Consider the following 21,508-nt stretch of genomic DNA (forward strand, 5'->3'; position numbering starts at 1 on the left):
GGCGCCTGCTGCTGAGGTCTGCCCGCTTCTGTCCCCAGGGGAGCGGCCGGGAAGGTCAGAGACGGGGAAAGATGAGAGACGCCGAGCTGCTTTCCAACGCTGACCGAGTGAGCACCGAAGACTGATGCAGAAAATCAACAGGAACGTGGTTCTGGCTCTGCTGACCGCGACCAGCTTGGTTTTCCTCCTCTGCCAGCTGTACTATTATAAATTCTACTTACCGCAGAAGGTAAAAGAGGGCGGGACTGCAGAGGCTTGGCTTTCATAGGATGACTGCAAAATGTAACACTCCGTTCAGAGCATTAATAACGCGCYCCCTCCTCCCTCCTGTCCCCCAAATTCCTGGATGCTGTTAACATTTCCTGTAGTGCTGACGTGACGCAGCCAAATAGTCCGAGCTAGCTGCTGGTCGCAAGGGAAAGATAGATTTCAGTGCTCAGCCTGGTGTTCGCATCGTTGCTGCCCAGAGATGTGCAGTTCTGGAACAGGATGTTGTCCCGTGTCCTCGGCTGCAAGTCTGAACCACYTAAAGACCACTTCTTCATAAGCCTTCCTCATGCTTGATTTTTAAGTGACTTTTATTGATACTGAAGTCAAACTAATTGCTCCCGGTAGGGTGTGTCATCRTCCCCACTACTCAGGAAACAGGGAAGGGAGAATTTATTCAGCTTGTTTCAGTAGCAGTGTTTCTTTTAAAAGAAAAAAGAAGCATTTTTTAGTACTCCTAACGCTTTATTTATAGCTCAGTGTTTGTGATTTTCAAGGCATTTAAGACTGAATCCTGCTTTCATACCATGGAAGTACCTCTTACCAGGCACTGAATCTTCTTACTACTGCTTTTAGCTCTTTATGCAATGTGGCCATAGTTTCATTCCATCACTAATAGTGATATAAAACAATTATCTTTATGTAATGGGGAAAACGTTATTGGAAATGAAATATCCTCCTTTTGAGGAATTCATAGTTTACAGTTGCAAGGCAGATTCAACAGAGGAACTTCTTGCAACTGTGTGCTCTTGTTTTCTTTTTGCAGAAGAGCCTRTAAGTATCATGTTTCCTGGCTTTCCTTGTTTTTGGTGAAGGCATTCTTAATAAGTGCTAGCAGTTTTAGTGGTAGATGACACAATCAACTTTGTCTTCTTGTGCATTCTGATTGGGAACAATAAATAAGGCTGTGAATGAGAAATTCCTCATATTTTTCCAGAGTCAAAAGCCGAGGCATTAGTGGAATGTTGACTAAGAACCTGAGGTCTGCTCATGCAATCCTTGCATATCTTAAGTCCTCAAGGCTTGTTGTCCTTCTAAATATACTAAATGAGAACAGTTGGCTCTGACTTCACATTCTATACTGTGGTTAAGACCACAGGCATAGCCACAGTCATTATTATAAAGTGCTAACTGGATAAGTGCTTCTAAAATTCCTTTTAAGAAATCCTAAGGAGTGATTCAGATTAAACATTTCTTTTTCTTTTTCTTTTCTTTTTTTTTTTTCCCCTCTTCTCTGGTCTTGATAGAATGGAGCAGTTTTTTCAAAAGGCAGAGGAAGCCAGTCGGGTCAAGACAGCGCTAGATGGGTATGTACATCRTTGATTCATATGGTTCATTTGCAAATCTGAGAAAACTCATGCAGAATTGCAAACTATGAATCTAGTTCTATTTCCTCTTCATTAGGCATTTTGTAACACTAAGGTCTAAAAGATTCACTGAATAAAGCTGTGAAATGTTTGTGAAGATCAGTTTAAAAGGACACTGAGACAGGATTATGGCTTTGTAGCCTTTGCCTATGCAGTCTTTAGCAATGTTCTTAATATTGTAAGAAGCCAAACCTATTCTTTCTGATGTAGTTAATCAAGGCTTTTGTGGTCTTTTTGACTGAATGTTGAAAACAACTTAATTGACTTGCAGCTTGTTTGACAGGCAGTAGCATGGTAATGAAACTGGTTGCAGTACTTGGGTCACAAAATAACTCTTTACTTGCTGCAGTTGCTTGACCTGCCACTCATATTTCATATTATTTTCTTGTTCTGAACCATAAAGCTTTTCCGAAGCAGAGAAATGTTGTATTTCAGCATTTACTTGYTGCCTTATTACAGTGTTCAGGAGCAGTGTTATGAGTGCCACTCTAATGGGAAATTTTTTTGGACTTATTTAAGGTTTGCAAGAATTGGGAGCATCGTGCTGGCCTCAGGGAATCAGAAACTCACTGATAATCTTTGTAGTTACCATTTTGCAGAAGTCTTTGTCAGTGGATCTCCCAAGAAGAGCACAAATGGTTAGGGAGACTGGTGTGCACTTTGCTTTAAATGCAATCTGATATATATTGGTAGTTAGCGAAATAGCCATTCAGAAGACTTATTTGTGCTGAGTAGGAGGAAAGATGCTGTTATTAAGAGCTGTACTTGGGAAAAATCATAACAGACTGCTTTGTGGGCTACTTGCTGGCACCAGGAATTTATCAGCACTCTTAAAATTGGAACTCCTTGGGACTACCTACAGGGTGTTATGTGATATGCAGTGGCCAGAGTGAGCTTCCAGCATACCAGTTTGTGGACTGAGTTCTCATTAAGCTTTAACTTGATTACAGGGTTATTGGTAACGAAGCAAAGTGCCTCTCAGTCTTACCAGGCACCTGTTCCATTTCCAGCTTTCTTTAAATGCTTGCCTGATGAGTTCACAATATTTTATTTGAAGGGGTTTCTTCTTAGATGCTTGACATCATGACCATCTCTTTCTACTGATTCTTTAAGTTCCAACTTAAAGGAGCCATTTTCCTGGAAAAGTGACAGAAAAAATAATAGATACTTTTGTATGCATTTGCTTGTTGCTCTTCAGAAGCTGCTATTTTAACCACAGAAATAAGGTTAGCACATCACTTACCTTTCAGCTAAATTCTGCTGTTGATCCACTTTGTCTCCACTTCCATTTTTGCACCCCTCTGAAAGCTGAAGTCTTGAACTAGAATCAGAAATTGCCCTGTGAAATGTAATTAAACAGACTCAGAGTATGACTGGAAGAAGATTAGAGCTTGAGTTAGAAGGCCAGTGGACAACTGACCATCTTTTTCCCTTGTTAGGCTTGGTCTAGAATCCTGGAAATGTAACAAACATAAAGCCTCATAATGCTACTGTAACCAAATCTTTTTTTCATTAGAACTGTACCTTAAGCCAGTAAATGTAACTATTACATTTGAATACATCAGTTACATTCTTTAGTAACAGACTTTATTTCTTAGGTGTTTAAATGTACTTGATTGAAATTCTCTGCTGAGTTGCGTAATAATCCTCTTACCAGGCACTGAATCTTCTTACTACTGTTTTTAGCTCTTAATGCAATGTGGCCATAGTTTCATGAGCACCAGCTGTACTGTTATCGAATGACTGGATATCAGTCTTCGGCATTCACTTCTTACCTTCTCACTGAAACACCTTTTATATGCAGCAGAGTTAGTACTGCTGATAACACTGTGGATAACTGGTTGCTCAAGGTCATTCTATAACTGATCTTCTGACTCTCCTTGCTCGTTCTGGCATTACAATAGATCACATAGCTGACTTTGCTTGTCCTTCAGCAAAAGTTTTGGAACAATATCACTAACCAAGGATGCTTTATTATAAAATTTATTCTACTCATTCACTGCATCAATAAAATAAGAATAATCATATATATTTTTGTCAAGAAAGTAATTGATTTGTAAATATATACAAAGCTTTTAATTTTTTAAGATGCATCCGCCTCTTAAGTGTATTATTTCCTGTAGTCATTGTTCAGATTTTTGAGAGCAGTTGCATGATGAGAAATTTCAACATCGTTATATACTMTCCCTATAAATTGAAGATGTGGCAGTAATTTTTAAACCACTTTGTAACATAGAAGACTGGGCACTTTCCCACTCTCTTCTGCACTTTACCACTCTTTTTTTTATGGTTGTTAGGCAGTTACTTTTTTTTTTTTTTCCAGAAAGTATAACTCCTTCTTTCCAGTAGATGTCTCTGCTGAACCTAGCAAAATCTAAAGTGTGAACGGTATAGAAAATGTTCAGATAGGAGAGCTCTTGTCTGCCTTAAAGGTGTGCTCTGACCAATCTTTTGCATGTAAGGTCTATTCAAGTTATGTGAGGTCTTTATTCAGTATGTGCCATACTACTGTTAGAGTCATGTATTAATTTATGCAGATTCTGGTCTTCGTGTAGAGCAGAGCTGACTAGACTGGGTTACTCCAGCCTTTTGCCAGGTAAACTTTGAGCATCTCCAAAGATGGAGATCTCACAACCTCTCTGGGCCCCTATTCCAGTGTCTGACCAGACATAAAAGTTTTACTAACATCTGATAAGGATTTCCTGTATTGCTACTCATGACAAGTACATTTCAACTTTTCAGAGGCTGAGTCCAACTCCATCTCCTCTGTGCCTTTGTGTTATATAGTTGAAGACAGAAATCAGATCCCCTCTCTTGCCTTCTTGCCTGAGGCTGAACAACCCAAATTACCACAGACTTTTYCTGGGGTCTGGTTCCTTGACTGGAGGGCTGTTGGCCCTCCACTGGGCTTGCTCCAGTATGTCAGTGTCCATTTAGTCCTGGGAAGTGCAGACATGGAGACAAGACTCCAGATGCGGTCTGACAAGGGCCAGAATGAGAGGAGCAATGACTTCTGTTGATCCCGTGGTTGCTGTCTTGCGGCTGGCTGCAGCCCGGCGTGTGTCTGGCTGTTGCGGCCATAGAGGTGTGCTGCAGATTCCCGTGTTTGTTGAGCAGGCCTCTCAGCTGCTCCTCTGCAGAACTGCTCTTCCTTCAGGGATCCCCTCGCCAGTGCTGCTGCATGGGGCTCTCCCATTGCAGGGCTTTGCTTTTGCYTGCGTTGCCCATGATGGTGTTCCTGTCTGCCTGTTTCTGCAGCATGCTGAGGTGCCTCTGAAGAGCAGTCCTGCCCTCCAGCATACTGATGGAGCTAGTTCTGCACGTAGTGTTTTGTCCACTTGTCTGGTCTGTATCTCAGCCCATTAGGTGTGTAGTACTGTAGGGGAGTGGGTCAAAAGCGTTGCTGCAGTCAAGGTGCATTGCTCTCCCCTTGTCCACAGGGCCATTTATTTCTTTCTCTAAGATAATCAGGGTGATTAGGTGCATTTTGCCCTTGGTAAATCTATTGTAGGTTTCCTAATAGTTGTCTTGCCCTTCTTGTGCTTGGATGCAATTTCCCAGGGGCATTTGCCCCAGAGGCTCCCTGGAGACTGAGATTAAGCTGACTAGAGTTCCTCTCCTTTTGAAGATGGCATGGTGTTTTCCTCTTCTCACATTTCAGGAACAGCTTCTGATCACTCTGACCTTTCAAGATGCCGGAGATCAACCTCAGAATGATGTCAGTCAGCTCCCTTAGCACTCACAGGTGCATCTCATCTGGTCCTGTTATTTCTATTCTATGTGGATGCTCTACTGCTCAGTCTAAGTGCTTTCCTAACCTTCAGAAATGTACCACTCTAAAAGGTTTATCCTCTAGGCTTAGAAACTTGAAAGGCCTGAGGCCAGATTGTTCTTCTGAAAGAAAATTTATGTATCAGCAGCTATCTGTGGAAGTAAAGCTCATACTCAGAAGAGTTCAGAGTATTTTTGGAAGATAAGTGCACCTTGTGTCCATGAGTCTATACTTTTAAAGCATTAACCTTTGCACACTTAAAGAAAATGTTTCTAACTTCTATTTTTCTCTTCTATCAAACAGCATGTGGTTAAGAAGTTCCTAGGTTTAATATCCAGTCAAAGTATACCAGTGTATTTAATTGATCCTTTGGTACTGGGACTGATTGATAAAGACATCGAACAGATCAGAAGTTCTTCTGATGGCCCTAGCCCAGAATGCAAGTATTTCTGTGCTGCAGGCACAGATTTTACTACATTTGCACTACTGGACAAAACATGGAAACATGAAGTAAGTGTCTTTTCTTCTCCAGTTCTTGTTTGTGTATTGTAATGTAGGATCCTGTGACATAATGCTTGTGTTTTTATTAAGGACTCTGAATACATTCTGTGGAAATTCTATTCAAAAAAAAAATGATTAGCAAAAATAYCTTTCTCTACCCTTAGACAAAAGGTATTCAGGCAGTAGTCTACTTGGTTTTAAAAACATATGAGTCATCAAAAGAGAATAACCCTGATGCTTTGAAGGAAGTCAAGAGAATAACCCTGATGCTTTGAAGGAAGTCAAGTGTTTGGAAGATGGATACTTTAGGAGCCATTTCAGATAACCACAAGTTTTTAAAGGTAGTCAGCAATATTCATAAGCAGTTGTAAGAAGAGGCCACCTTCAAAAAGAAAGATGTGACCTGTCAGAAAGGAAGAAGGAAACTTTTATGGTGGAGATACAGCCATAGTAAATCTTGAGTTAGGGTATCTGTCAAAGCAAAAGTAGAGGAATTAGTGCGACAAAGCTAGAAAAACTAACACAGGCTGCAGCCTTACATTTCTTTTAGGACAGTCTCAATTTGTGTATCTGTGTGCTTACAGGATTTTATTTTGTCATTTAGTATGTCAGGACCTATGCTTTACTCTGGTATTCTGGGATTTGTAAACGGATGTGATAAAACCAGAAATATAACATATGATCGAGGATAAAATGTAATTCAAGATTACTTTATTAGCTAAGTGCCGTCTGGAAATATGTATTAATATATACAAACTAGAGATGACACTGTAACTTTTTTTTAAGGAAGAAACTTTCAAATGGGCTAACACTATTTTACAGAAGCAGTCACGCTCTGGTGAAGAGTGTTAGCACTCTGGATCCGATCAATCAGCTGTTTTTCCCATTGCAGTTAAGGATTTAAATTGAGAAGGAGGCCATGTGTRTGGAACACTATTAAAATGCCACCTCCTTATTGCTCTATTCTGTCTGTGGTCCTATCTCTGGCATCCAGAGGAGACACTAATAGACCTGTATGATATATTTCAAGATGGATACGGTAAGTAACTTTTGGTTATTTCAGATAACCAGAAGTTTTTAAAAGCTGTCTGCAAGAGCTATTTAATGAAAATACTGAATGAAGTCAGACGGCTTGCCTGTTACCTAATGTTAATGTTCAGTGGTTGATGATGTTTAGACTAGTATTTATGTAAAGCATAAAATAAGATTTTTCAGTAATTGTATATACATTAGTGATATTATTTGAGTACTTCAGGAATATCAGGTTGAACATGAGAATAATTTTTGAGAATAGTTTGAAGCTACAGGTAGTCTGTGAAAGAGCAGTCCTAGCCCAAATGYGGACGCTCTTGATTTTGCTCTGGGATTCAGAAATGTAAAATCTAAGCTAAAAAGAAGAGAGATAGTGACAAAGAGCACACTTACCTGCAAGGAAATTCATTTCTTGAAATGGTCAGTTTTAGAGGAAGTGGCTGTATAGTCAGGTTGAAGCAGGCAGAAAGTGGAAGGAAGCAAAGTGAATGTATGAAAAAAATTACCCTGAAAGAAGTAATGACCGAAGCTGAATCTAGGAGAGAAACTTCTGCTTAGAATGCTTCTTGAAAAGTTTAGACTTTTCTACCTAAACTTCTGCATGGAACAGAATATCCAAAGTCATAAAGACTGTAAAACTTTCTACAGGCTTTGAGATTTTTCTGGGAAGTACAGAGTAATTAAATAGTAGAATCTCTAGTAACGTGAGTCACTGGCTTTACTGTTAATATATTTTTAAAAATCTGAGTGAAGTCTCTTCATAGCTATCTGTGCACACGGATGATTTTCTTAGAATACTGAAGGTAGGATTATGGGAAAGATCTTGGATTTTACTTTGTATCAAATAAGAGTTTCAGCAAAGGTTATTTTTTGACACTACAGAAGTGAGTACAATGATACTAATCTGGGGAAAAGCTTACAGCACTTATGATGTTTTATTGAATAGTTTGAGGGACAAACATCAATAAAAGGAAAAAGCAGTTGCAGGTGATTATAGCTGGCGTTTAAGATCTTATTTTGGAGCAGTTTATGCTTACCTCTAAAGACCATGAAAATTAGGAATAATGTTAGTCTATAATAAGCATTTAGCATTCAATTTTTGTTTCTGTTCTCTTTAGCTTTTCTTTCTCTCATTTTTAGATGGACCTTTTTAGAACTGCTGAGAAAATGGGGTTCCAGTGGCTAAAGATTCTAAACAAAGACCCCCGGTTGGATGGAATGGATGACCTGTCTGGGATTGAAATTCCCTTGCACTACATCTTTAAACTGGCATCTCATGCTATTCACCTCGTAGTTTTCTATGAGAGGAGTGGCCACTACCTCTGGCATGGCCCTTTGAGGCTCAAGCAACATATGGACAGAAAGTTTGTGCCTTTCCGGAAACTTCATTTTGGTCGCTACCCTGGAGCGTATGAAAAGTGAGTTCACAAACGAGGAAGAAAGAGCCACAATGGCCCTTCTCCTTTCTCCTGTATGTAAAGTTATTCTTTTCTAAAAATCAGGTTATAAAATTCAACTCATGAATAATTCAGCTCTCAAAGTACAGATAAATTAAATGCATAAAGATAAATTCAGTTCTGCATACTAGAGTTTCCTACCGTTTATGAATGCAAAAGTGAGAGGGTTAAAGTAGAAGCAGCAGGAAATTTAATAATAGCAGATACATATTTGGTATGTGTTAGAATATTTTGATCTCCAGAAGACACATCTGACTAACATTTAAAAGTATCTGATGACTATCATCTTGTGTATGAAGTATTCTGAAACAAATGTCATGCAGGATATGGGTTGTGTTACTAATATTTGAGTTTAAGGTAGTAGCTATTATCAAAAAGCTTTCTATAATAATATATAGCCAAAAGTTGAATACAGAGGTGTTTTTAATGTTGATCATCAAAGGAAAAGGAGAGGTAGCAGAAATCTGTTTAATAATAGTCTAAATGACYGGTGTTTAAAGAATGTGAATAAAGAGAAGTGAACACAAAGGTACGTGCCAACTGTTCCATCTAACCCATACGCCTAAAGCACTGAGAGGACTCCTGACTTGTACAAATACCAAAGTTGTTGGTGGTACTTGTCAACAAAGCAAATCCTATCAATATTTTCAAAGCAAGGTGCATAGCCTATAAGAATATTGTTCTTAAAAGTTAGTGGTATGTGCATGTATCATAAGAAATCAGAGAGAAACAACTAAACATGTCATAGGTCAAAATAAATCTATTTATATTTTCTCTTTAAATTGAGGCCACTCTTTCTTCCTTTTTAAACCATGAATCTGTACTTGTTATGTGCCTAAACATTTAAATTCAATTATGTAAGCTATTAAATATTGCACCTTATTCATTGTGAACAGCTTTTATATTTTAAACCAGCCTGAATCTTCAAAAACACTGAATAACAGCTTTGAACAAATTCAGTGCAAGTCTTGAGTCACTAATAGAACCAGTGATTTCTAATGATAAGTAAAGATTTATAAGCATTTAATCCTTTCTAAACAATTATTTCAAAGTTGTAAATACATGAGGAATATAGTAAAGGTTTTGTTGCCCTTTTATGATCAATTTTAGGTATTGTTGAACAAAGGAATTGTTGGCAGTAATGTGTATTAAGTTTTTAACATGATCTAGAGGAGAAAATGACTTGTGACTTGTAAAGGAATTGAATGAGGTAATCTTTCTTTCCCTGCAGGCCTGAACTTCTGCTTGTTTCCATTGATGACTTAAAAGTTCAAATTCCAAAAAATCCATCCAATTTTCTTGAGGAGATATCACACTCTAGATTTCTTGAATGTAGGTACAGAGAAGCTCGAGCTTTCCTTCAGGTTAGTGGTAATCAGATAGTGTCTCTGAGATGTAATGTAAATTGCTCATTGATGAGTCCAAACTTACAAATGTTTCGTTGTGTTTGACTTGAATGGGACTGTTTGCCTACATGAAGTTAAATACAGGTTCTGAAACTTAATCTACAGAAATTAGTAAGTAGTAATAAAACTAGTACTTTTCAGTAACTGGAAAAGATCATCTTTGATCTGTGAGAATATTTCTTTCCATGGTCCATAACTCTGTAAAGATGAGGTAACCAAACTATCCGTAGTGTTCTCACATTTGTTACTATTGAATWGATTTCGTGTAAGTAAGACTAAGACTTCTTGTATCTTTGTGGTTGAAAATATTACAAAGGAATTTGTCATAGTTTTCAGTAATTTTTTTTTCCTTTGAACCATGCGCTGCAGTTCCACCATTCTAGTTCTGTTTATGTGAAAGGGCATATTCATTCAAATTTTCTTTTGTTCCTTTTTTGACCATGTAAATGAATGGTTTAATCACTATTTCGAACAGTGTTTTCAGAGTATTATGATCTGATTTAACAGAGTAGATGACTTCTGGCTGGGGTAGAGGGAGCTTTATGTCCTAACTTGACAAGAATTGGTATACAAAATTGAGTTACCACAATTCTGACTTCAGAGTCAGAATCACGTCACTATGTGTGACCTCCAGTTCTGTGGGAAGGGAAAAAAAGAGGACACCAGAGTTTCCATTCTTCAGACATGTGAGAACTTCGGGCAGGGATTTCTCCTTTGATCTCTACATGTGAAAACCATTCTTTCTCTGTCCATCTCCCCATGTATGTAACAGGATTGTTTACCCAGGTGTACACGTGTGATGTCACTTTACCTGTAAGGTCTGGAAACTGTAAGCATGCTTACAGTAAAGTGCTTACCTTAGCCCTGAGACCTCCAGGTGCTACCTACCTCATTCAGAGAAAATGTGTCTCAAAGGGTATACTGAACTTTAGAGCTTTAGTATTGAAAAAAAGGAGTTGGCATCTATTTTGATAAGTAAATTCTCATCTCGACTGTGTTTGAGGAGCTCCCAGTGAAATCATTAGTGATGCTGAGTGATTCACTGAGTGATTGGTGCATTGTTCATGAGTTTGGCAGGGTAGCGTTTACCCAGGATTTTCCATATTGTTTTTGGCTTCGCATTACAGAAGATCTTGCAGCAGGATTTTTGTAGCTGAGGACAGGTACTATTTTCTGTTCCTATCGTTACTATTAAATGGCAGAAATTGTCAGTATCAAGTTGTAACACTTGGTGGCGCCAAATAAACTTGTAATGCGCTCAGAGTCTAATTCTGCCTCTGTTGTCCCCTTGGAAATTCACAGTGCCTAATACACATTCTTTCACTTTTTTTGTTTGACTTTGTATTCTGCTGTTTTGGAAAAGCTGAAGAGTGATTTTTTTCAGAGTTTAAATTTATTTTGCTGTTCCAGTGCACTGAGGCAAACTGAGTTACATGGAAACAGATAATACCCAGATATTACTTAATTAAAATTTTTAAAGTTTATTTTTAATTAGAACACTAAAAAGTTAAGGGAGGTGTTTGTTCTCTGAAAATAGCTGACTTTTCCTTTGGTTTCTAGTTGTACCCTGATGACGCCTCTTTTGATGCAGTGGAGTTCAGAAAAAAAGCAAAATCCTTGCTACATCTGGCTGCCCTGACACTAAATAACTTAGGAGTAAAGTTCTGGCTGAGCAGTGGAACCTGTCTTGGTAAAGCATGTGTGATGTTGTGCTCTTTAGCTCATCTGAAACTTTAAGCATTTCATCTTCTGTCACTTTTATGCTGTGAGCTGAGGTTAGTGGCTAAACATACAAGGTTGGAAGGTCCTGTATGTTAAATTTCAGAGAGGTGCTCCACATTAGCTCTATTGAACTAAGCTTTTTTTTGCTCCTGACCAAATGCTTTTTCTTTAAAATTCTGACTCTTGGAAATTCTGAGCAAACTTTAAGTGCTTAATGTTTTTAGCACTGGTGTTGTGTTATCAGAGCTTAGAAGGTGGTGAGTATTTCCCTAAATTGTGCTGTACGATTTATTGAAATAGTAGCTGGAAAATACATACATGCATGTGTGTGATGGCACATTTTTATGATGTCCCTATATGCTGTCACCTGATTTTCTTTGTATACAAATTGGTATTTATCACGGACTTTGTAAACATAGTTTACATTTATTTATTTTAAAACAGTCTTTTACACATCAGCCAATTAGAGTAGATATCACGKGTTTTCAGTTTTATGACAGCTGAAAATAATGTCTTAATTCCAGGAAAGACATTTTCCTCATTACTGAAGCAGATTATATAAGTTCATATGTGTGAACATTTGGCTTGTATTTGTTTAGTTTTAGGAACAATCACCTTCTGAATAGACAGTTACAAAAAAACGCTTTAATGAAATAGGTGAAAGGATGTCCATCCTGTCTTATTCCCTTTTAGTAATTAAAAGGTGATTTACATCTCAGACACTGTTTGAAGTAATTGTTTCAAATTAAATAGAATTTTATCCCTGTAACTGGTCCCTGCTGACTAGATCTGGACCGAGATCTAATATATTTTTTCTCTAAAGACATTTAGATTAGAAAACTGAAGATATTTTATCTTCAATAGTATTAGTGATTCCTCTCATTCCTGGCTTTTTGGAGAAGGGAGCTGACTATAAGTAGAGTAATATTTGTTTTCTTCAGTATGGTCAGTTTGCTGCTACAGAAAGATGGAAATCTTGTTTATCACCTCTTTGAAGAATCTCAGCCTGTTGATCTTTTGTCAGTTCAGTCTTATCTTTAGTTCTGGCTGTATATTCCTAGTATTTCTAAATTAACGAATTTATTTTTTTCTTTTTTACCTCAGGCTGGTATAGACAGTGCAATATCATTCCTTACAGCAAAGATGTGGATTTGGGGGTCTTTATAAGGGACTACAAAGCAGATATCATTCCAGCATTTCAGAAAGCAGGATTACCGCTGAAGCACAAATTTGGGAAGGTATGCAGATAATGAACAGCTTGCTTTATGCGTCTTTTTAGTAGGTTTATCAGTCTGAGTGTAGCTGCAGACTATTTCCATTGAATTGAATGTCTGAGGTCTCTTCCCGTGTATTTACTCATGAGTGATCTACTCAAACACATAGTCTCATTGACTTCTGTATTTTCTTTTGGGCAGTATCTGACTATACAGAACACTTTTTTTAATAGCCATAGTCCTGTTTGGAGAATCAGAATGCTACTTCAGAATAAATTTATAATTATTTTTAAGGAGATCTTATTTGCTTCAGAGGTGCTAGAGAAACTGAAAAATCAACATAGAATTCTATCTTTGCTATTGAATGGGCCTGATCATAGAGGAGGAATAGTGATAGCACTTGGATTGTGTAGTCTTGTATGCAAAGGTAGCAGAGAGGGAGCTTGTCCCCACAAGCCAATGATGGACCTTAGCTTTTCAGAGCACAGACTGTAGAATGGAATGTGAAGGTAAAGAGGAAAAGCAAAATTACAGGGATATGACATTTCAGCTACAGTTCAAGAGATATTAATTGGTGCTAGTAGATGTTTTAGCAGAGAGGAAGTGTTTTAAGTAAAGATACCTATTAATCGTTTGTTTATTCACTGAGGTTATTCTGCTGTTCTACATAAGGATTTTTTTTATTAAATTGCAGTCTTAGATTTAGCAGTGCCTTCATGAATTGTGGTAGGATACTATGTGAGCTATGTGAAGAAAGGTGGGAACTTGAAGTAGATCATGGTGCTCAAACTATAGTGAATGCAGCTGTTGAAGCTGATCTGTTATGATGTTAAGTGGACAGTACTGTTAGGACTACCTAGAGTTTTGTCTGATGAACACTTTCTTCATTCCTATTTTAAACGTACACAGTGATATCTCTTCTTCTGAGGGAGTTAGGTATAAACAATTCCYGATTAGAGAAACTGGTTTCCTTGCCAAGTAAAGATCGTCATTCTGTATTTTCATGTATTTTATTTGAAGCACAGGTATGGAACCAGTTTGCTTTAGTCTACCATCTTTTTTTACACAGATCTTATCGTGTCCTATCAGAAACCACTGGTTTCACTTTCGCTTTTTTTCCCTACCAGAGCAGCCAGACTTTACAGTTGAGCCCAAATAAATAGCTCTTTGCTGGCTTCGTGGGAGAAAATAAAGAGTTGATGCTAGAGATATTGGGGCTAGAGTGAGGAAGAAGGTAGTTCCCATTGAGGTGAAGAAAATTTTCCRTTTTCTCAAGACACCAAAACCAAAATTGCTAAGTTAATGTATTTTCTTCAGTTAGACTAGGAGACACCCTGCAACACTGAAGAACTTTATTCTTTGAAACCTACTGCCATAAGTAGCCTTGCATTTTTTCTGTATTTCTACGAGTATGTACTATGTCTATGTTTGTCCTGCAGGTAGAAGACAGCTTGGAACTCTCTTTCCAGGGAGAAGGTGATATAAAACTTGATATTTTTTTCTTCTATGAAGAGGATGACCACATATGGAATGGAGGAACTCAGGCCAAATCGGGCAAAAAATTTAAGTATGAACTGTGTTTGTGCCTCTAGCAGGAAAGGAGTAGAATAAGTTAGTGTTGGCATTCTGTGTTGTATGTTGTTGTGTAGCGAAGTTCTAGAGCTAGCAGTCAGCAGTCTGCTCTGTTGGTGGGAAGGGCAGTCATTGTAGGGGAATCAGTGGATATTTTGTGCTTTGAAACTACAGAAGTGGAAAAGAACAGTACTACTCATGCCTTACTGGAAAGGTGCTGGACTTCTCAAATGTCAATTTTCTTATGAAATCTAAAGTAGTGGACTGTTAAACTCTGTCCATAGCTCTACTTTTCCACTTAAATTAATTTCCTACAGGTGACAGAATAGCATAGGGATAAAGAGCAATAGCATCAAGATTGCCCTAAGAACACGTTACAAATATTAACTAGTTATGGCTGATAACACTTGTCTAATAAGTAAATAATAACTTCCCCTCTATAACATAATTATGTAACGAGAAAACCCATAAAAATAAGGTGATGACTTGCCAAAGGTGCTTACTTTCTACATAGATGTAAACAGGTACACCTCTCAGTCTTATGCTAATGATCATATTCTCTTACAATGCAGGTATCTCTTTCCAAAGTTTACTCTGTGTTGGACTGAATTTGTAGAACTCAAAGTACATGTACCCTGTGAAACCCTCCAGTATGTGGAAGCCAACTATGGCCCAGACTGGAGGGTTCCTGTGAAGACATGGGACTGGAAGAGCTCACCATCCAACGTTCAAGAGAATGGCATCTGGCCTGTCGATGAATGGGATGATGTTATTCAAATCTACTGATCACTGGGCTGTTAATAGAGCATGCTGGTATCCTTGAATCGGTTTGTAATTTACCTTTTCCTTAAGGTATACATTTCTTTTGTGAGGTCTCATCTGTTTCCTGAGGAGACATTTACCTTTTTCTGCTAAACAGTTACCTTCATCATGCATTCTCCTAGACAATTAAAGGAAAAAATTAAAGGCTGGATGTAGGAATTAAAGAGAAGGCAGACTGCAAAGAAAAAGGTGCATAAGGAATGTAGAGAAGTAGTATTGCAATAAACTCATGGGCAGTGAATATTTAAGTAAAAACCTCGGCCAAATGACTTAGACTTTCTAGAGTTCATCAAAATTTTCTCCGGCTCAAGAGGGAGATAGAATGGACAAATCCCAGACAAGTCCTCCTCCTCCCCCCCTTTTTTTTTTTTTTTTTTTTTTTTTTTCTTTTCTTCCTGAGATGTCATTTTCAATTTTTGGCTCTTAAACACAGAATTATACCCTACAGTGTGTGGCAGGTTGCTCTTGGAGTGGAACCTTTTTCAATTGCACGGAGCCTATGTAACCTGCTTTAGATGTAGGCAGCTTTGGGAAACAGTGTAATAAATGACTGGGAGGAGGAGCTGAAAGGCCCGTCTACACTGGAGATTTTCTTAGAACAGTTATTCTTTTCATAAACTAACCACTGCATGCAAATATGGCAGAGAATGTTACCTGCTTTTTTTCCTTCCATTTTTTTAAGAACATGAAAATGTATGCAGCAAGGAGGTATTTCACATGAAAAAAGATAATTTAGATTTGATGTCCCAATTAGTGTTCCTAATGTACAAATTGTGAGTTGATTTTACCAAATTATAGCTATATGTGCTTTTTTACAGATAGAAATGGGTTATTGATAAAATTCTGTTTAACTTGAGATCACAGAGCAAAGATCTCTGAGAAACATCATTCTTCTCTAAATATAAGCAGAAGTGTGTACAAATGCTAACTGTTCCATCAAATTTGTAATAGCTTTATTGCAAGTGAAGTATTAGCATAACACTAGGCTTTGAAAGGAGAGGGAGCTGAAGCCTGACAATTCTCTCTCCTCTTGTTGCTGCTTGGACTTTTGGTAAGTGAAATAAGCTTTTTTGTTCAGTGTTTTGTTGAGAGATGACAGTTTTCATGTGAGCTTGTGTGTCTGAGTTTTCTCCAGACCCCTGTGCAGGGAAGATAAGAATAAGAGTTGCTAGTGAGTTAAAACTACTATGTGTATGGTACAGACCCAGGGGTACTTGTGAACCATTGTGAAGATACTGAATGTTTCTCATATTTTCTTAAAAAAAGTCTAAGTCACAGATTTTCAGTCTGTTACTTGGTAGAAATAGAGTGAGTCTACGGTTTGCATTGTGTTGATTTGCAGTTTTYAACTGTGTATTTGAATTTATACAGTTCTGAAGAGATGAAATAGCCACTGCCATGTGGCTGATTTACTACTGTACCATTCCAAGTGCACTCTGGAACTTCCCTGCTATTTTCCTCCTGGAGTGACACGTATGTTTTCCTGCCAATCCTGTGTTCCAGAATTCTTCTGCCATTGAAACACTGGAGTAAATTATTCAGCTTCTGGCAAAGACTTGTCATGCTGGCTTTTCAAATGGTATGATAACTTTGTTAGTTTTCACTGATTAAAAAGAAAGAGATGTAAAATTCTGCTGATGTAATTTCTCTTGATAAACATTGCCTCATAAGGGATAATTTCTCAGGTAGAATTTTTCATGTTTTTTCCTTAAAATGCAAAAGCTAATGTCCTTATGATTTTAGCATTCAGGATTCTGTTATTAAGTTCTTGTTTTAATACTGTACAATAAACCTGTAAGTTTTGCAGATGTGATGTAACTGAGTGAAAGAAAGGAGACTGTCCGAAAATTATGATCTTGTCAAATTTTTGACTTTGTACATGTAGATGGAAGGACTAACAGAAAAAGTACATGCCCCTGAGACAGGATGTCTTAAATATTTGACTATAACTGTGTGTAACTTATTCTTCAAATTAAAATATTTTTTCTTCAAAAAATACAAATGTGTGTTAAACATGGATTTAAAAAATGAAAGTTTAATTTGCAATGCAAGGTATTGATTCATCCTTTGTTTTGTCATCTTGGGCAGTGTTTAACACACTTGCAGTTATTGTAAAATAACCCAAATTTTCGAACTGTTTCTTATACCGCTTATTGACAGTTTCTTAAGCTTTTTATTTTTAATAAATTTGATTAAATATGTCAGTTATATTAAGCTTTGATTTAGTGTGCACAAATGATGTTTTATTGTATCACATTTTGATTCGTCTCACATCGGAGTGCTCCCCGGTATCTTGACTGTGGAAACTCTGCTTTTAGAGGAGCATTTTATATCTTCATTTACATTAATCTAGTTGTACAGCTCTTGCTGCAAAGCTKTGCTTAAAGACACTGCTCTATTAAACTGCTCTGCTTTGAATTTGCTTTTCCATTGTCCCCTTCCTTCAATAGCCTTTTGCTTGCTTAGAATGTAAAACTTGAATCTTCAAATTTACCAGAATCTTGCTGCCTAGCAGTGATATCTTTGGGCCTTGTTCTGTGTGAAGGTTCCTGGTTTACTTGCCTGATTTTTCAACGCGTACCAAAAAAGTCATTACCCTTCCTCCCCCAAATGCATAAATAGTTGAACAGTGAAAGGTAGTTTGCACCTGTTTTGCAACATTTTTTGGTTCTTTTTAAACCAGAATACATCTTTGGCCTTGTATAATTCTAAGATGATATGCCAGATTGTAATTGCACAGGATGAGGCAGAATAATAGGAAGTTACGTAGCTGTGTACAATACATTGTATGTTACCTCTTGCTCTGCAGTTACTTCTCAGTGATTGCAGAACGAGTCTGTCAGTTCGACTGTATGGTGCTGGAATCAAATTCTCTGGTGCAGACCCATATGTGCTACTGCAGTCAAGATGACAAATTATGCTGCCTTGGAGTCTCTCAAGCTGAAGTACAGGGTGTCTAGACTTGTGAATATTTCTGTTTACATTGTTATTGATTTCAAAAACTAGGTAAACAAAACAGAACAAAGATATGTGGAATAAAGGAGGTGCCCATATATGAGGAAGAAAAGATTCTGTAATTATACAAACTCATTGCATTTTTTTCACATCTTATGTCATACTTTGTTCAGTGGGAAGTCTACTTCTTGTAGGATTGCGTCTCAAGTAGTGCTATACACATCGTAGAACTTGGCACTGTTAGAAGGCACACACTGTACTGTGTCCTTAAAGAAACACTCAGGTTTAGATTAGTTCCCGTTAGGTTTTTCTGAATTGCATAATCCCAAATGCATTCTTAATTCTAGTTCTGTTTTGCCTTTGTAGTTTACAAACTACCTTTGTTTTGAAAATCTTATGGAAAGGAGAGCTTGTCTGAATTATTTTAATCTACAATATGTGGAGCATTTAGACATATGTGTTTTACTATATCAAATGTAAAGATAGATTAGCCTATTCGGGAATTCGCATGAGCCCAAAACGGAGTATCAGTATGTTCAGAGCTCTGGAATAACTATAACTAAAGAACTGAAGAACTAACCGAAGAAATCGGGTTGCTTAGAGTAGAAGTTGTAAGGAGCTATGATACACTTTCAAAATCCATAAAAGATGGTTACAGAGAAGAATGGACTTTGCTGTTCTCTTTCTATGGTTGGTAGGAGATGAAGGCAGATTGCAGGAAGGCAAACTGAGATTGGGCATATGCTTAAAATACTGGAGTATGTTTCAGAGGGAAGTGTGTGACACCTTCATCTTTGGTAGTCTCTAAGAACATATCAGAGAAATATCTCCCAAGATTGGCTCACTTGTAGTTGATCCTTTCCTTCAGCTAGATGGTGTTTGTTTTCCATGATTCTTCAACAGCTTTTAATAGCTTTCTGCATTTACAGAATTGGAATTGGAATCCTCATTTGTTTATGAGCTTGAAGTTTGTATTTCTAGAAGTAGATAACCACAGTTCGGTACCCAGTTAGCTTGTACTGGGAGTGATGGTGAATCTCTGCCTGGCTGTGGAAATAGCAGGAAGTGTACAATCTTGAACAGCTGAAAATGTGATCATTTGCAGCAAGTGTGCAGCTCCTTTGAAGGGGATGTTTGCCTGATCCTGGGGATCTCTGATCCAAACTGAGGCTGTTCAACAGTCTTGTAATGCCAGTGTAGAATAGATGATGGCTTGACCATGCAAAACAGTAAGCATCTGAGGGGGATACTGAAGCTTTTGATATGTTTAGAAGAAATCTGATAGAAGTCTTTGTGTGTTTACCCCAGCTGTCTTTTAAAGTCTGAAATGGAAGCTAGACAAAACTATGTGACCATACAGATAGTAAAAAGTCATACAGATATGTCCAGATCTTTCTCTGTTGTCCAAATGAAAGAAGAATAGGTGATGTGTTGTGCACTTTCCCTTGAAACAGTCTGTGAGATGCTGGTTCCTGGCGTTAACAATACGGTTTGTATTGTTTGCTGCTTTAGAATTCTCTGTCCTGATCGTATATCTTAAGTCTGACACCAAAAGCATTTTTCTTCTGAGGTCCCATTCTTCACTGTTACAAAATGGAATCTCCTATTGTACGGGTGAATGAGATGACCAAGGAGCAACATAAGTGTAATGACACAGATACCTTAATTCCAGAGATTGACTTCTCAGGATGTAATGACTTCCTGCAACTTAGTTCTTTAACTTTATAACTTTATTATTCATTTGCAGAATTCTGTAAATTAAGCTTAAGAAATTCCAGTGCAACTACCTCAATATGTAGGATTATTTTCTTTCTCTTTATGTAATAATATTACACTATGAATTGAAATAAAATGTAAGGACTAGCAAGCTGCATACAAGCACATATAAGAACATTTCTAGCACTCACATTCAGTATCTGGATGGCAGATAGAAATAAATTGCACCAAGAGCTGATTTACATCAGCTGATGATCTTGTCTAATAGCATTAGTTTGCCTAATAGTGTCAGTTTTCTACTGAAGCTCAGCTTTATACATAAATGTCCTATTGATTTAGATTGTAGCAGAGTACAAGAGTTATGAGCTGAATGAGTATTATGGAATCATGAAAGTCAGAGCTATAATTAAGGGGCGTGGGTGAAAGCTCTCTCCTTGAGAAAAATGAAGTGTCAATGAAAGGTTTGCTTTTGATRAAGGGAAATGAATACTCTTGCATCTGTGCATGTTTCCCTGAAATAAATCCTTCCTCTGACTTAAAACAGAAGTTAAATATTTAATTCAGAAATTACTATGTGAAATTTCACRGCTGCTGCTCTACAGACCGTATTACATGCTCATAGTGCTCACATTTCATCCTTAAAATTTTTGAATATCCTCTGTTATAATCATTAGCTTGAATGTTAATGGATCTGATGTAAAGAAAATGTATTGGAGAATCTAGACGACTTGATCAGTGGCTGAATTACTATTTTCAGGGTTTGTGCTGGATTTCTCTTGCTGTATCTGTAGAACAGAAATCTTTTTATTTAAAATTTCAAAACAAAACCTTTACAATTTCAGATGAAAACTAGACTATGCTGAATTGTAGTCTTATGGACTCACTTTCATCAAAGTGGTATTTCTTGAGTAGTTAGAGAGCAGCTGTTGCCTCACTTTAAAATAAAAAGCTGAGTGAATGCTTTAAGAATGTGCTGCAGATTGCACTTCTCAAGTGACAGTAGTTTGTGAAGACACTGCAAATAATCCTAAGCATGATCTACGTGCCTCCCCAAGACACTGTTACCGAGATAATCACAGTATGTGAAACCACAAGGCTAGATTTTACAAGAATGTCAGAAATAGTCCCAAGATGAAATCTTGAGAGGTTCTTCTAGTGCCCGAGCAGTCTCTTCTAYCTCTTACATCATAGTGTAGCTTTGTGAAGCACAGTCCAAATCACAAACACAACTTCTTGGGAGAACTTCGCATTTCAAAAGTTTTGCTGGTGTTTTCCTACCTATTTAAATGGAACCTGCCTCCAAGCAAGCAGATGGCTGCCCTTTAGTGATGTGGAGTACAATACCTATGTGGATTTGTTTGAAGGAGAGAACGGGTTACTTTACTATCGTAACTGTGACTTTTTAGGTAAAACTTGTGGCTTTTCGGATGCTTACATTAATTCCTGAATCCAGTCACCTTCCTTGTTGTCTGAGAACCCTACTCATGAGTAAATTTTGCARTCGGGACTGAGAGGGATGTTTGAACACAATGTTATTTCTAAAATTAATTATTTCACTTGAGAGCTCATCAGGACTGGAACRTCTCTAGACTGTATATCTTAGGAAGTAGTTGTGGTAGTTGTGGAATAGTTCTTGGTTTGGGTACTGCCATGGGTCTATGTCCTTGGGCAAAACTCCATATATATGTCCCTGAGGTGGCCTTTT

General features: G+C 37.6%; 1 protein-coding gene across 1 annotated transcript; it reads left to right on the plus strand.

Annotated features, from left to right (window-relative positions):
- Positions 1-6: 6 nt before the first annotated feature.
- FKTN (fukutin) lies at positions 7-15,938 on the plus strand. The gene is made up of 9 exons (XM_085317805.1): positions 7-229; positions 1,515-1,574; positions 5,710-5,916; positions 8,080-8,357; positions 9,628-9,760; positions 11,363-11,492; positions 12,629-12,762; positions 14,178-14,305; positions 14,883-15,938. Exons 1-9 carry the CDS (start codon positions 125-127, stop codon positions 15,094-15,096), a joined length of 1,389 nt encoding a protein of 462 aa, XP_085173931.1. The 5' UTR covers positions 7-124; the 3' UTR covers positions 15,097-15,938.
- Positions 15,939-21,508: the final 5,570 nt, after the last annotated feature.

The sequence above is a fragment of the Rhea americana genome, unplaced genomic scaffold (genome assembly GCF_003343005.1).
Source record: "Rhea americana isolate MKP2758 unplaced genomic scaffold, rheAme1 scaffold_115, whole genome shotgun sequence".
Lineage (NCBI taxonomy): Eukaryota > Metazoa > Chordata > Aves > Rheiformes > Rheidae > Rhea > Rhea americana.